Raw genomic sequence first — 14041 nt, forward strand, 5'->3', positions numbered from 1 at the left:
TCAAAGATTAGATCAGGAAGAAAAGGTTTGATTGTTCCCCTATTCTTGCTACAGTTTTCATTTTTCTTTTTCAAGGCTTTAATGGGCAAAAAAATAAGAATTGCAAGGAAGAATGCCAAATGATCCATTCAAAAGAGGGAAAAGGGAAGTTTCCAGATCAGATACAGCCAAAGAGTGATGAAACAAAGAAATCACAAAGTGGAATGAAAAAAGGCTTTCCGAGGGTCAGTTGGCTTCATAACCATACAAGCATTGATATGAGAGAAAAACCATATAAATGCATGGAGTGTGGAAAGACCTTTACTTGTAGCAGTAGTCTCAATTACCATAAGAGGATCCACACTGGAGAGAAGCCATATCAATGTATGGAATGTGGAAAGACCTTTACTTGTAGGAGTAGTCTCAATTCCCATAAGAGGATCCACAGTGGAGAGAGGCCATATCAATGCCTGGAATGTGGAAAGACCTATACTGATAGCGGTAGTCTCAATTACCATAAGAGGATCCACACTGGAGAAAAGCCATATCAGTGCCTGGAATGTGGAAAGACCTTTACTTGTAGGAGTAGTCTCAATTCCCATAAGAGAATACACACTGGAGAGAAGCCATATCAATGCATGGAATGTGGAAAGACCTTTACTTGTAGCAGTCATCTCAATTCCCATAAGAGGATCCACACTGGAGAGAAGCCATATCAGTGCCTGAAATGTGGAAGGACATTTACTTGTAGTGGTTCTCTCAATACCCATAAGAGGATCCACACTGGAGAGAAGCCATATCCATGCATGGAATGTGGAAAGACCTTTACTTGTAGCACTAACCTCAATTCCCATAAGAGGGTCCACACTGGAGAGAAGCCATATCAATGCATGGAATGTGGAAAGAGCTTTACTTATAGCAGTCATCTTAATTTACATAAGAGGGTCCACACTGGAGAGAAGCCATATCCATGCATGGAATGTGGAAAGACCTTTACTTCTAGCACTAACCTCAATTCCCATAAGAGGATCCACACTGGAGAGAAGCCATACCAATGCATGGAATGTGGAAAGAGCTTTACTTGTAGCAGTCGTCTCAATTCCCATAAGTGGATCCACACTGGAGAAAAGCCATATCAATGCCTGGAATGTGGAAAGACCTTCTCTTGTAATTCCTCTCTTACAATCCATCATAGGAATCACAAAGGAAAAAGACCTTATAAATGCATGGAGTGCGGAAAGACCTTTACTCGTAGCAGTAATCTTAATTCCCACAAAAGGATCCACACAGGAGAGAAGCCATATCAATGCCTGGAATGTGGAAAGACCTTTACCTATAGCGGTAATCTTAATTCCCACAAGACGGTCCACACTGGAGAGAAGCCATATCAATGCATGGAATGTGGAAAGACCTTTACTTGTAGCAGTAGTCTCAGTTCCCATAAGTGGATCCACACTGGAGAGAAGCCATATCAATGCCTGGAATGTGGAAAGACCTTCTCTTGTAATTACTCTCTTACAATCCATCATAGGAATCACAAAGGAAAAAGACCTTATAAATGCATGGAGTGCGGAAAGACCTTTACTCGTAGCAGTAATCTTAATTCCCACAAGAGGATCCACACAGGAGAGAAGCCATATCAATGCATGGAGTGTGGAAAGACCTTTACCTATAGCAGTAGTCTTAATTCCCACAAGACGGTCCACACAGGAGAGATGCCATATACATGTGTGGAATGTGGAAAGGGTTTTAGGTGGAATTGTGATTTTATCTCCCACAAAAGAATCCACACAGGGGAGAAACCATATCAATGCATGGAGTGTGGGAAGAGCTTTGCCAGGAATTCCACTCTTTCTTGGCATAGAAGGATCCATACACGGGAGAAACCATATCAATAAAGGTTGAGAAGAGCTTTGAAAGAAAAAATTAAAAACACAGGTTTCTTTTTTCGTATAGAAAATGGATTTCTTTCACAATGTTTTCTGCTGATAAAATACAAAATACTCATTTCCATGCCACAGAAGATATTAACAGGAATCTGAGGAGAGGGTTGCATACAGGAATGGTACGGCCTCTCTCCTTCCCCCTCATTTTACGGCAGCCTCCGTAAAATGTTCTCTGATAGCTTTTTGGTTTTTTATTATTTTCTGTGATTCGCTTTGTGTTTCATGTTCAAGAGACTAACTGTTAAGCATCAAGCAATGTTTTTTTAATGGGGAGCTTTCTGTGACTATACCCGCCCCCCAATCTTTATAAATGCAGAGGAGATTGTCATCAAGGAAGTGGCAGCTCTCCCTCAACAATGGAAAAACAAAAACAAGAGGAGGAGACAACGGGCGAAGAAGGGGTAAGCGAGCAGGGATTTTGAATAGACTAAGGAAAAATGGAACAAAAACCTCTTCCTTCACTCTTTTGCTAATAAGATGGATAAAATACGTCTTTTAAACATATGCAATTCTGATTTTTGCAACTCAGTCACCCTCTGCTTCACTGAAACCTGGCTAAATGAGTCAATTGATGATAGCAGCATGCATTTCCCAGGATTTCAGATACAGAGGGTGGACAGAATTGCAGAAACATCCAGTAAAAAGAAAGGAATGGCGTCTCTACTTCTATATCAACATCCGATGGTGTACAAATGTAACCACACTAAAGAAATTCTGTGATGTGGACTTAGGGACATTAATCATCAATTGTAAACCATTTTATTCTCCACGAGAGTTTTCCTCATTCATTCTGTTTGCAATGTATTGTTGGAAGACAGGTCTTCATCGTGGTTCATCCAAGCTGGGAATAAACATGGCAACTGCTTTGGGAAGAATGTTGTAGTTTATTGGAGAGGCGAGCCAGACAGAAAAATGGTTCTGGCAGCAAGAAAAAAAAAAGGGCTTAGCCCATGTAGGGAATAGATTTTTTATACCCTCTAGAGCCTTTTGTTTGGAGCTTTTTCCTGTTTCTGTTTTGAGGCTATTTCCTGTGTCATGTATTCTGACCTGAGTTTGGGTGTGCCCTTTGGCCTTTGTGAGTTAATCCTACCATGTCCTGTCTTAGGTGGGGTATGCAGATTTTAGGTCTTTGTCTTCCTAATCTCCTAGCTCCAACTTTCCTGATGGTTTACATCTGCATTTGTACAGAGCTGGTTTCTGCTTGGGGGAGGCAGACTTGGGGCTATTAAGAAAAACTGGGCATGCTTTTCTGTCTCTTTAAGATCCTTTGAGAAAATATATTTTTCTGCCCTTTTAATATTTCCTTCTCTGGGGGCTGACTTCCCACAGTATATTCCTCCAAAACTTGAATAAACAATGCTTTACAAACTCTAGCTGACTTGATTATGTGGGCTGAAGACAGATACGCAGATTCGCTCCTTATTGTGTTAGGAGATTTCAACAGTGCTTAACTTAAGCCAAGACCTACCAAGATACTTTCAGCATGTCAATTGTCTTACTAGAGGCAAGAATACTTAGTCTAAAATTTAGGACTTGGGGAGAATCAAGAAGGAAATCTCCAGGAAATCTCAGAGCGAGTTTGGTGTCCTTCTCTTCCCGGGCTTCCCAGAAATGAGCACCTGTCCTGCCGCAGTGGCCAAAAATGTTTGCCCATTTGAGGTGTGGCTCGGTATATGAATAACAACAGAATCCAGCTATTTTGCCTTGATAAGCTTTTACCGCATTTACTCAGCTGCAGCCAAGAAGGTTTCACACACATTTACACTACTCAGGTGACCCGTAGGACACAGATAAACCTCCAAGTGACCTCAGTGACTCTCTAAAAGAAGTCAAATGACCAACTGTCTGCAAGTAATATAAATACTTCCATTCCACACCATCCAGTCAGAGCTGAAGAAGCTTCTTGGATGAGAAGCGAAAGGCCTTCAAAGAAAAACAAAGTCTAATTATTTCCTGAAAAAGCCCCTTTGGGACAGCCATGATCTGGATGACTGAAAATCTCCATAGACTTCCAGAGTTTGGCATTCACTCCTGAGCCTGGTCACTGGTTGCTCGATGAACTGAGCTATTATCAAGCCCTGATACTATGGAAGACCAGCTTGGTGTATAATAAGAGTGCTGTTAACCATGTGTTGTGATTCCTCACCAGCCAGTGGACCCGGCAGGTGAGTCTGAGGAATTGGAGGAGGAGGGGCCTGGAGTGACATCAGAGTCAGAGGAAGGTTCTGAGGAGCTCCAAGACTTACAGTCTGACGAGGAGCCTGGCCCCTCTATTCGCGCTCAGGCTGAGGCACAGTTGTGCTGGGAGTCTGAGTTGGACAGTGATGAATCACAGCTGGGAGATATCCAGGATGCACGAAAACGCCAGCAAGAAAAGAGAGTAGGACAGAGGAATGCAACGGGGTGGCTCCAAAGGCAAAGGAGAAGGTATTAGGAAGCCAGGCCTCGGCTGAATAATAAAAGGGAAGGTGTGGGAGGTGCTGGTTGCCAAAGGCAACCGTTTGTGTTGAGGATCGAGTTTCTGTGAACTGGTTTTTTTTGCCTTGAACATTAATAATAATAATAATAATAATAATAATAATAATAATAATAATAATAATAATGTTGGAAGGGACCTTGGAGGCAGGAAACCCTACACCATTTCAGAGAGATGGCTGTCCAGTCTCTTCTTAAAAACTTCCAGTGTTGGAGCATTCACCGCTGAAGGAATCAGTGCTCAGTCATTGCAGGGTGCAAATATGGCAGACTGCCTTCGCAGTGTTTATTCTTTTATACAGTTTTCCAAATAGCATAAAGTAAGATGGCATCAGCATAGCAACAGCAGTTCTATTGGTGAAACCCCTTTCCAATCCTTAAGAATATATCAGCTAGGAGGCCCCAGACAGGGAGCAGTTTTCTGCAATATCCTGTTGATGTAACCTAGCTGATATCAGGCAGGTGAGGTCATTGTACCAGCCTGGGGTAGTTTCCCACATTGCCATGGTGATGTGAATGGATGAGATCATGTAGAGAAAAGAGGGAGTTTGCTGCTCACGACCTCTACCTGATCCCTATCTCAACATCTCACTCTTTTTTGTTTTGTTAGACGAAATATCGTCGTAAGAGGGGTTAATAAAAGGATCATAATCAGGAGAGGAGCACCCTGGCAGTTGTTTATACTGGGCAAAAACTTGACCCTGAGGCAATGTGGCAGAGGATTTGGGGCTAAAAGCTCTGATACATATATTGCAAAAGGAAGGAATACACTGAACAAAACAGCACCCACCAAGATCCTAAAGTATCAATTTTCAAATCAGAGGCCAAATTGTAAAATATTAATCTGTTGCTGGATGGTTCGTGAATTATCAGAAATATTGAAACAACATATTCCCTCAAAACTTTCACAACCCAAATGCTGACGCAGAAGCAAATAATCGATAGTAGCGGGATTTTGCAAAATAGCTTTTCTCAAATCTTGCAGCTCATGGTTGATAGCTGAGATAGCTGAAGAAGTAGCATTAATGTTGAGGTGATCATGAACAGCAAGTCCTGGCACACCCACTAGAGACATAGCCAGTGCTACATATTCTGCTTTACTAAGTAAGACTGTCTCAGAGTCACAAGTGCTATCTAGTGTGACCCCACGTTGAGAACAGTTCGAGTGAACTTGCTGTTTGGAAAGCAAAACAGGAATCAGCTGGCTGAGGCAACACTACGCTTCACTAATATTAGCAGGAATATAATTAAAAGTTTCTTGACCACATGTAAAAAACCATCCTTGCGGTAGCCAAACGTCCAAAATGAAAGGAAGTCTCTTCAAAAGCTGTGCAGTTTAAAACAGGTGAGTTAATGCGACGACAGTGAGGATTTTTACTTGAAGAAGTACAATTAACTATTTTTGTACATGTTATATTTGCAGGGATTGCTACCACTGGGGTGTGCAAAGCAATAGTATCAGTGGGTGGATAATAGGCAGTGACCCCCCATCTAGATATAGCCTTATAGTTAAAGTTCCCATTTAATAAAATTCTGCTCAAACCAGTGAAGTTTTGAATTACTGCAGAAAGGGTGCAAACAGGGACTAAACATGTAGAAAGCAAATTTTCCATGTCATACGCAAAAGACATCATTTTGTGTGATGTTAGCCAGCTGCACCCATAGATTTTGCTTCATTCGTTGCTCGAACGATTGGGTGGGATGACAGCTGCTGTTGTCAAAGGGCAGATGTTAACGATCAGACATAAACAAATGATGGCTAAGGAATTTGCAGTTAAAACCGCAAAAATGACAGCGCACAGGTTCTCGGGGGTTTGCTCTACTTGCTGCTGCTGCAGCACTGCCTGCGCTTTGGCGGTCAAGTTCTTCACATCTCCCCACGTCACTGGCTGACTGGCATGCCGGGATTGGATTGGTCGCTGTGCCATCTGTAGAGTCACCCTTGCCATTTCTGGGACTGGGTCCAGGGACTGGTGCCACGACATCCCTGGCTGGGTGAACGTAATGTGCTGGAATCCACAAAGGTCCTGTAGGAGCAAGCACAGCAGCATAGCCTCGCCCCCAAGTGATCAGAGGGACCGGTCCCAACCATGCTTTGTCTGGTAAAGCCCGATAATGTACTAGAGGCGGAGGCAAGCTTGTTTTCTGTTGAAAGTGTCTCTGATAAGTGGTGGAATTTTGAATGGAAACATTCAATTGGTTTAATGTAAATAATACTTTTTTAACCTGTTGTGTTACCCATGACAAATTAGGTACCCTAGAGCCATCCTTTTTTATTTGTTTGTGAAAGCAGTCCTTAAAGGACTGATTAGCACGTTCCACAATGGCTTGACCCATGGAATTATAGGGAAGATCACGAGTATGAACAATATTCCAGGTTGTACAAAATTTCAAAAAAGCCACTGAAGAATAGGCTGGCCCATTATCAGGTTTTAAGGAAGAGGGCTTACCCAGGGCTGTAATGGCCAAAAAAAGATGAAAAATAACATGTGCAGCTGTTTCTCCTCGTTGAGGCATGGCCCAAATTGCTCCTGAATAGGTATCAATAGATAAATGAATATATTTCCAGGGAGCCAAAAAGGGAACATGGGTAACCTCTATTTGCCATAGTTGATTAGAGGCAAAGCCACGGGGATTAGGAAGTCATAAAAAAAAGATAGGCCCAGGAAGGGAGGAGTGACTGCTTATATGAGAAATAAAATATAAATGCTTTTGGTCTTGTAGCAGCTATTGTAAAGTTAAAAACAAAGCCATAAGATTGGGGTCGATCCTGGGCATGATATAAGCACCTGGAAGATTAAAAATAAGTTGGCACACATAATAAGAGTCAGAGATTAAGTTAAAAGGCTGTTGAGAAAAGGTGTGGAAAGCTAAAATAGCAGCAGATAATTCTGGCATTGTGGTGAAGACTGTATTGCAGTGTAGGACACTTTTCAGGTATCATCATGAGGATCCTGGTAAGCAATTGCTCCTCTCGTTCGCCCTCCATCGGAAAAAACAGTAGGAGCTTGTGGCAAGGGAGAAGGAGAAAGCAGTGGTCAGACAGGAAAGGAAAAAGTCATTAAACAAGCAAGTCAAGTATCTTTAGGCAGATGATATGAAATAGAGCCTATATAGTTAGTTAAAGCACACCGAAGAGATAAGTTATTCTGAAAATAAAATTGAAATTCAGATTGTGGGATAGGAAGAACAATATTAATTAAATCAGTCCCATTCCGACAGCAAGCTCGTGTGCGTCCTAAGGTTATTATTTCAGCAACCACCTGGTTAAAAAATAAAACATTTTGGGATGGGGTGTGGGGTAAGTAAAGCCATTCAATACAATATATTTGTTGTGCTTTTAACACAGCTAATACCTCTATAGGTAGCTTACTAGTAGGAAGTATGAAAAGTATTAACTGACAATTTTTATGTGGAATTTGTCCACAAATTGAGTACTCAAGATGTCATTAATTTGTTCAACCATGGTAAGTGCTGCAGGTGGAACTACAGTGAGATCTCCAGGTTGTTTTCCTTTGGTCAATAAGTCAAATAATGGACTGAGGCAAAGAAAAATATGGGCGAACCCAATTAAGGGTGCCTAACAATTGCTGTAAATTGACCAATGAAATAATTTTGGGTAGGCTCAAACGAGGAAAAGTTGGGGCAGAATAAGATTGCAACATTTTATGTCCTAAATAAAGATAGGGAGAATGCAACTGTATTTTTTCTGGGGCAATTTGCAATCCATAAAGACCTAAATCATTTTGTATTTCTGAAAGCCAATTAGATTGTATCTCTGGTGCTCCAATTAAAATATCATCCATATAATGATATACCAAAGCCAATGGATGATGTTTGCGAAAAGGAGCCAATGCTGCAGCGACATAAAGCTGACATAATGTGGGACTGTTTAGCATTCCTTGTGGCAAAACTGTCCAGTGATAACGTTTATTAGGTTCTGAATGATTCACTGCAGGCACAGTAAATGCAAACTTTTCCTGATTAGGGGGGCATAGAGGAATGGAGAAAAAACAATCCTTTAAGTCAATTACCAGTACTTCATGATCTTGAGGAATCAAATTAGGGTTAGGCATTCCACACTGCAAAGGGCCCATAGATTGAATACAGGCATTAACAGCTCTAAGGTTATGAAGGAAGCACCATCTATCACTTTTCTTTTTTATGACAAAAACAGGGGTGTTCCAATTTAATCAAATTCCATTCAGATGGAAACAATTTTCCATTAAATAGGTTAAACATTTACAAATCTAAGCAAAACAATTCAGAGTCAGTTCTTTTGGTTGATGGATATATAGGTCTAACTAAACAATTTAAACTCAACAATTCCCCCCCAAAAAACATATTGCCCAACAATTATTGTCTCCTCTTTCGAGAAAACAATTGCAAGCTGAAACTGCAAGAGTGGGCATCACATTTCACATCCACTCCACCCTTCTCAAATTGGAATTCGAAGCAGAGAAAAAAAAAGTTAAAACAAACAGCCTCCCCCCCCCCTCTTTTTTCTGTCTCTCTCGCTCTTAAAGCAACACAGCCAGCGGAGAAACAAAAGAGACAGGAAAAAAAAGAAAAAGAAACTTTACAAAAATCTCACCACTAAAAATTAGTTTTCTCTCCTTCATATGTATTTTCCATAAATTCTCTCACACATCCTCTATGGGACTCTTCTCATGCAAACACTTACTATTACTTTTCAATTTACTTTTACAACAATAAAATCTGCAGTTTACTATTTGTTTCACAGCCTGGGAGGGAGTGGGTGGGGGGTGGGGTTTGAGGGCTAACACACACTTAGGTATCAACAAATTAACTCATTCACTTCCATTCTAACTGCTTGCATAAACAATTTCACATACAAATATTTCATTTCATACTTTCTCCAGGCAAACCATTTATTTTTTAATAAGGCCTTTTTGTATGTTGTTATCAGAGAGGGTTTTGACCCTCTTCCAAGTCTTGGAAATAACACAGAACAACACAGACAAACATATATACACAAATACTATTAAAACAACATTTATTTAAACACATGGCTTGTCCTGCAAGAAGCGAGAAAAATCATGAGGCGATTCCAACCAAACGTGGTTTTTATAGGGCCCTTTAACCATCTCCTATTTTTCTCACCATTCCAAGCCCAAGCATAATGTTCTGGGTGGCCACACACGTATATATATATATATATATACACATACATATATAAACAAAACACACTACACATCAACACAAAGCATCACCAGACATTGTCTGACAGGGTTAAACTTAACAGCCACTTAAAGTTTCAAAACATTCCAATTGTTCAAAACACATTGCAGAGGAGTACATTTTGAGTTAATTTGTTTCTTTAAATTACTCTGACGATTCCCCATATATATTTTTTCTACTTCAAGATTGTTCCTCTAATTTTTTCTTATGGGGGTGTATGATGGCTGGGAAGAAGCAAAAGAATTAGCCTCTTCAGAAGGAGCTGGAGATCCAATTAAAGATGCTTTAGGAGGGATAAGTTTCACTTGGTTGTAATCAGGAGGGGGGCTGGTAGTTAATTGCTGCCCTTCTGAAGCATCTGAGCCATATTTTTCCACTGCTTGATGGCATTGATACCATCCATGTAATATCTGCACTGGAGCCCGAGGTTCAAGATGTAAAGTATGCCCTATCTTTTCCCAATCTCGTAGCCTAGGCGTCCAGCGCTCAGGATTCCAAGGGCAATGTTTCCCTACCTCCTCCACCAGCTTCCTTATGTCTGCCTCAGGCACTGTCATGCCTGACTTATGTAGCAGGAATCTGAGTTCCTGCGCATGTTTCTGTTGGTGCTGAGATAAATTATGACCCATACTTACCACTGAGGGGTCCCAGAGGACGAAAGTGCACTTAGGGGTCTGTTCCAGATGCTGGTAAGTATGTTGGCTGTTGCTCTTCCCGGGGGGGGGGGTCCCAAAGGTCCCTGTTCAGCCACCAGCTGAAGGAATCAGTGCTCAGTCATTGCAGGGTGCAAATATGGCTGACTGCCTTCGCAGTGTTTATTCTTTTATACAATTTTCCAAATAGCATAAAGTAAGATGGCATCAGCATAGCAACAGCAGTTCTATTGGTGAAACCCCTTGCCAATCCTTAAGAATATACCAGCTAGGAGGCCCCAGACAGGGAGCAGTTTTCTGCAACATCCTGTTGATGTAACCTAGCTGATATCAGGCAGGTGAGGTCATTGTACCAGCCTGGGGTAGTTTCCCACATTGCCATGGTGATGTGAACAGATGAGATCATATAGAGAGAAGAGGCAGTTTGCTGCTCATGACCTCTACCTGACCCCTATCTCACCGCTTCTGGAGGCAGGTTGTTCCATTGGTTAATTGTCCTCACTGATAGGAAGTTTCTCCTTAGTTCTAGGTTGCTTCTCTCCTTGATTAGTTTCCATCCGTTGCGTCTTGTCCTGCCCTTAGGGCTTTGGAGAATAGCTTGACTCCCTCTTCTTTGTGGCAGCCCCTGAGATATTGGAACACTGCTATCATTAAAAGGGGATTGGTTTTTTCCTGCGGATCCAGCCTGCTTGTTGGAAGAGGAGTTTCTCCTTGTGAGCATAACAAGGACTCACATAGGCTGGGACAGAACAACATGATCGAAATGGATGAAGGACCTCATGGCATGTATAAACTAGACCTGGATGTGACCTGAATGTTCCTTTCTTAGAAATATGCCCACTTGGGCATCATTTGGTGTCATTACAAGTTGGGGGTGAGGAGTATTGCCATCCAGAAAGTCCTTTTAGCTATCAAAGACTGCTCTGCAGAGATTGGAGATGAAGACTCTTTCACTGAAGTTGAGGAGCTGGTGGGGTGTCCAATGCACTTTCGGAGTTCATGGCATCATGGAATTAACCCAGGTCAAAAACTGGCTCTCACACACCAAGATTAGATCAGGGTTCCGTCATAGATTCATTGTGATTCAATCCTGATCTATTAGGATCAATAGGAATCCACTTGGAAACCTGTCTTTGCTAAAATCTTAGTTTGGAATCTTCATCTTTGCCAACAAAACACTCAAAACACAATTGCATCGTGCCCTGCCCCCCTCGGCTCCCGCCCCCATCCCCGTGGAAGGCTGCAAGAAGTTCCCATCAAAGCTTCTCTCACCCCTCCCGTTCTTTTCCTTCCCGATATCACAGCATGGGCTGCAAGAGGTGAGACCCCCCCCCCACGCGCACACACACACACAAACACACACACGGGTCTGAGAGAGTAGCTGAGAGCCATGCAGAAGCCCTTCAGGCAGAGGCGATCAGGGGGAGGGGTCAAAATGGGAAGCCTCCTGCCTGGAGACTCTGACAGTTTAAAAAAATGAACCTGAGAAGCGCTCAGAAGGCAGTCCCTTTTCCAGCTTGCTCCTTCCTTCCTCTCTTCCTTCCTCCCCTGCTTTTCTTTCCTTCCTCCATGCTCAGGAAAGGATGACGGGAGTGGGAGAGATTGCCAGCACTGCCGTTGGCCATATTTTTGCTGGTTGTCGCTATTCCATGCAGGCAGGGGCAGTCCCGGTGAAAGGGAAGCCTGCTGGCTGTGAGGTGAGGTCAGAGAGCAGGCGTGGCGCCGATCTACTGGCGGGGGCCATCAAAGCCAGAATGCACTAAGCCTTAGATCCACGGGGCAGCTCAGAGCCACTGAGGTCCTCCTTTGCCGTCTCTGTCTAGCCCCCTGGGGGTGCATGGAGAAGGTGGCGAGCGTATGAGTACTGGCTTCCAGGGGGAAATGGAAGCGCTTCTCCTACCTTTTTCCTTTCTCAGTGATCAGCAGGGACGGTCAGCTGCGATACTGGGCGCTCGCCATCTTTTCATGTGCCCAGGGGCATGATGGGGCACCCGTTCGCTAGCCCTTTGCCGCCAAAACCACCTTTTATATTGCCTTTCCCCCCCTCCTCCTCTTCAGGGCACCTCCAGCTCCTGGAAGTGCTGATCAAGTGGAGCCTGGCACTGATCCTGAGGCTTCTGCTGAGCCCCAACAGCCCTGCAGCTCCAGCTGCCTCTCCCTCAGGCTTCTGCAACGCTGCTGCTGCTTCAGCTCATTCCTCTCCCCCTCCGGTACCACCTCTCTAGGACGGTCACGTACCACCTGCCAGGTGGCAAACTACCACTTGGTAAGGCCACACTTGGAATACTGCATCCAGTTTTGGTCACCATGATGTAAAAAAGAGGCTGAGACTCTAGAAAGAGTACAGAGAAGAGCAACAAAGATGATTAGGGGGCTAAAACGTATAAGGAATGGATGCTGAAATTGGGTATGTCTAGTTTAACAAAGAGAAGGACAAGGGGGGACATGATAGCAGGGTTCCAATATCTCAGGGGCTGCCACAAAGCAGAGGGAGTCAAGCTATTCTCCAAAGTGCCTGAAGGCAGGACAAGAAGCAATGGATGGAAACTAATCAAGGAGAGAAGCAACCTAGAACTAAGGAGAAACTTCCTGACAGTAAGAACAATTAACCAATGGAACAACCTGCCTCCAGAAGTGGTGAATGCTCCATCACTGGAACTTTTAAAGAAGAGACTGGACAGCCATTTGTCTGAAATGGTGCAGGGTTTCCTGCCTGAGCAGAGGGTTGGACTTGATGACCTCCAAAGTCCCTTCCAACTTTATTATTATTATTATTATTATTACTACTACTACTACTACTACTACTACTACTACTACTACATACAGTAGTATACAACAATATTTTTACTCTTTCAAACCCTGGTCTGTCTTTAAATCCTCTCTGCGCTTTTCTCTGTTGTTTTTCTTTATTAATGGACAGCAGATAAAGCGCTGGCACCTTCCCAACATCGATCTTGGCTTATGCGATGTCACGTTTTACGACCGCATCACTTATGATCACAATTGAACACAGAATTTATGTGGCTAAGTAAGAAATTTGTTAAGTGAGGTTTGCCCCATTTTACGACTCTTCTTACCACATTTATTAAGTGAATCATTGGAATTGTTAAATTAGTAACATGGTTGTTAAGTGAATCTGGCTTCCCCATTGACTTTGCTTGATAGAAGGTCGCAAAAGCTGATCACATGATCCTGGGATCCTGCAACCGTCATAAATGTGAGTCAATTGTCAAGCATCCAAATGTATATCACGTCACCATAGGGATGTCGTAAGCTTGAAAAATGGTCATAATTCACTTTGTTCAGTGCGGTTGTAAATTTGAATGCTTACTAGACCTACTGTTGTAAGTCGAGGACTACCTACATTGGAATTCAACATAATTCAAGCACAAGCAATAGAACAAAGTCACATATATATCAATGTATCCTGGGTGAAAAGAGTTTCAGGATGATGAATTCCTCTCACAAAAGAAACCACAAAGATAAGCCGTGAAATCCATGTTCAGATATGTTGAAGCATCTTGAAGCATTAGAGCCATGGTGGCGCAGTGGTTAGAATGCAGTATTGCAGGCTACTTCTGCTGACTGCCAGCAGTTTGATTCTCACAGGCTCAAGGTTGATTCAACTTTCCATTCTTCTGAGGCCAGTAAAATGAAGATCCAAATTATTGGGGGCAATGGGCTGACTCTTTAAACCATTTAGAGTACAATAAAACACTATCAAGCGGGATATAAGTTTAAATGCTATTGTGATTTTGCCTTTCTATGATACGATAAGAATAAGGA

The 14041-nt window shown here is 42.6% G+C and overlaps 1 protein-coding gene across 1 annotated transcript in view; it reads left to right on the forward strand.

The window, feature by feature from the left end:
• Positions 1–98: 98 nt before the first annotated feature.
• Positions 99–14041, forward strand: part of LOC107298737 — a 73490-nt gene continuing 59547 nt past the window's right edge. The window contains 1 exon segment of the mRNA XM_029286603.1: positions 99–1879. Coding sequence (XP_029142436.1) covers positions 120–1879 — 1760 coding nt within the window. The 5' untranslated portion in view covers positions 99–119.

The sequence above is a fragment of the Protobothrops mucrosquamatus genome, unplaced genomic scaffold (assembly GCF_001527695.2).
Source record: "Protobothrops mucrosquamatus isolate PMUCROS unplaced genomic scaffold, P.Mucros_1.0 scaffold4230, whole genome shotgun sequence".
Lineage (NCBI taxonomy): Eukaryota > Metazoa > Chordata > Lepidosauria > Squamata > Viperidae > Protobothrops > Protobothrops mucrosquamatus.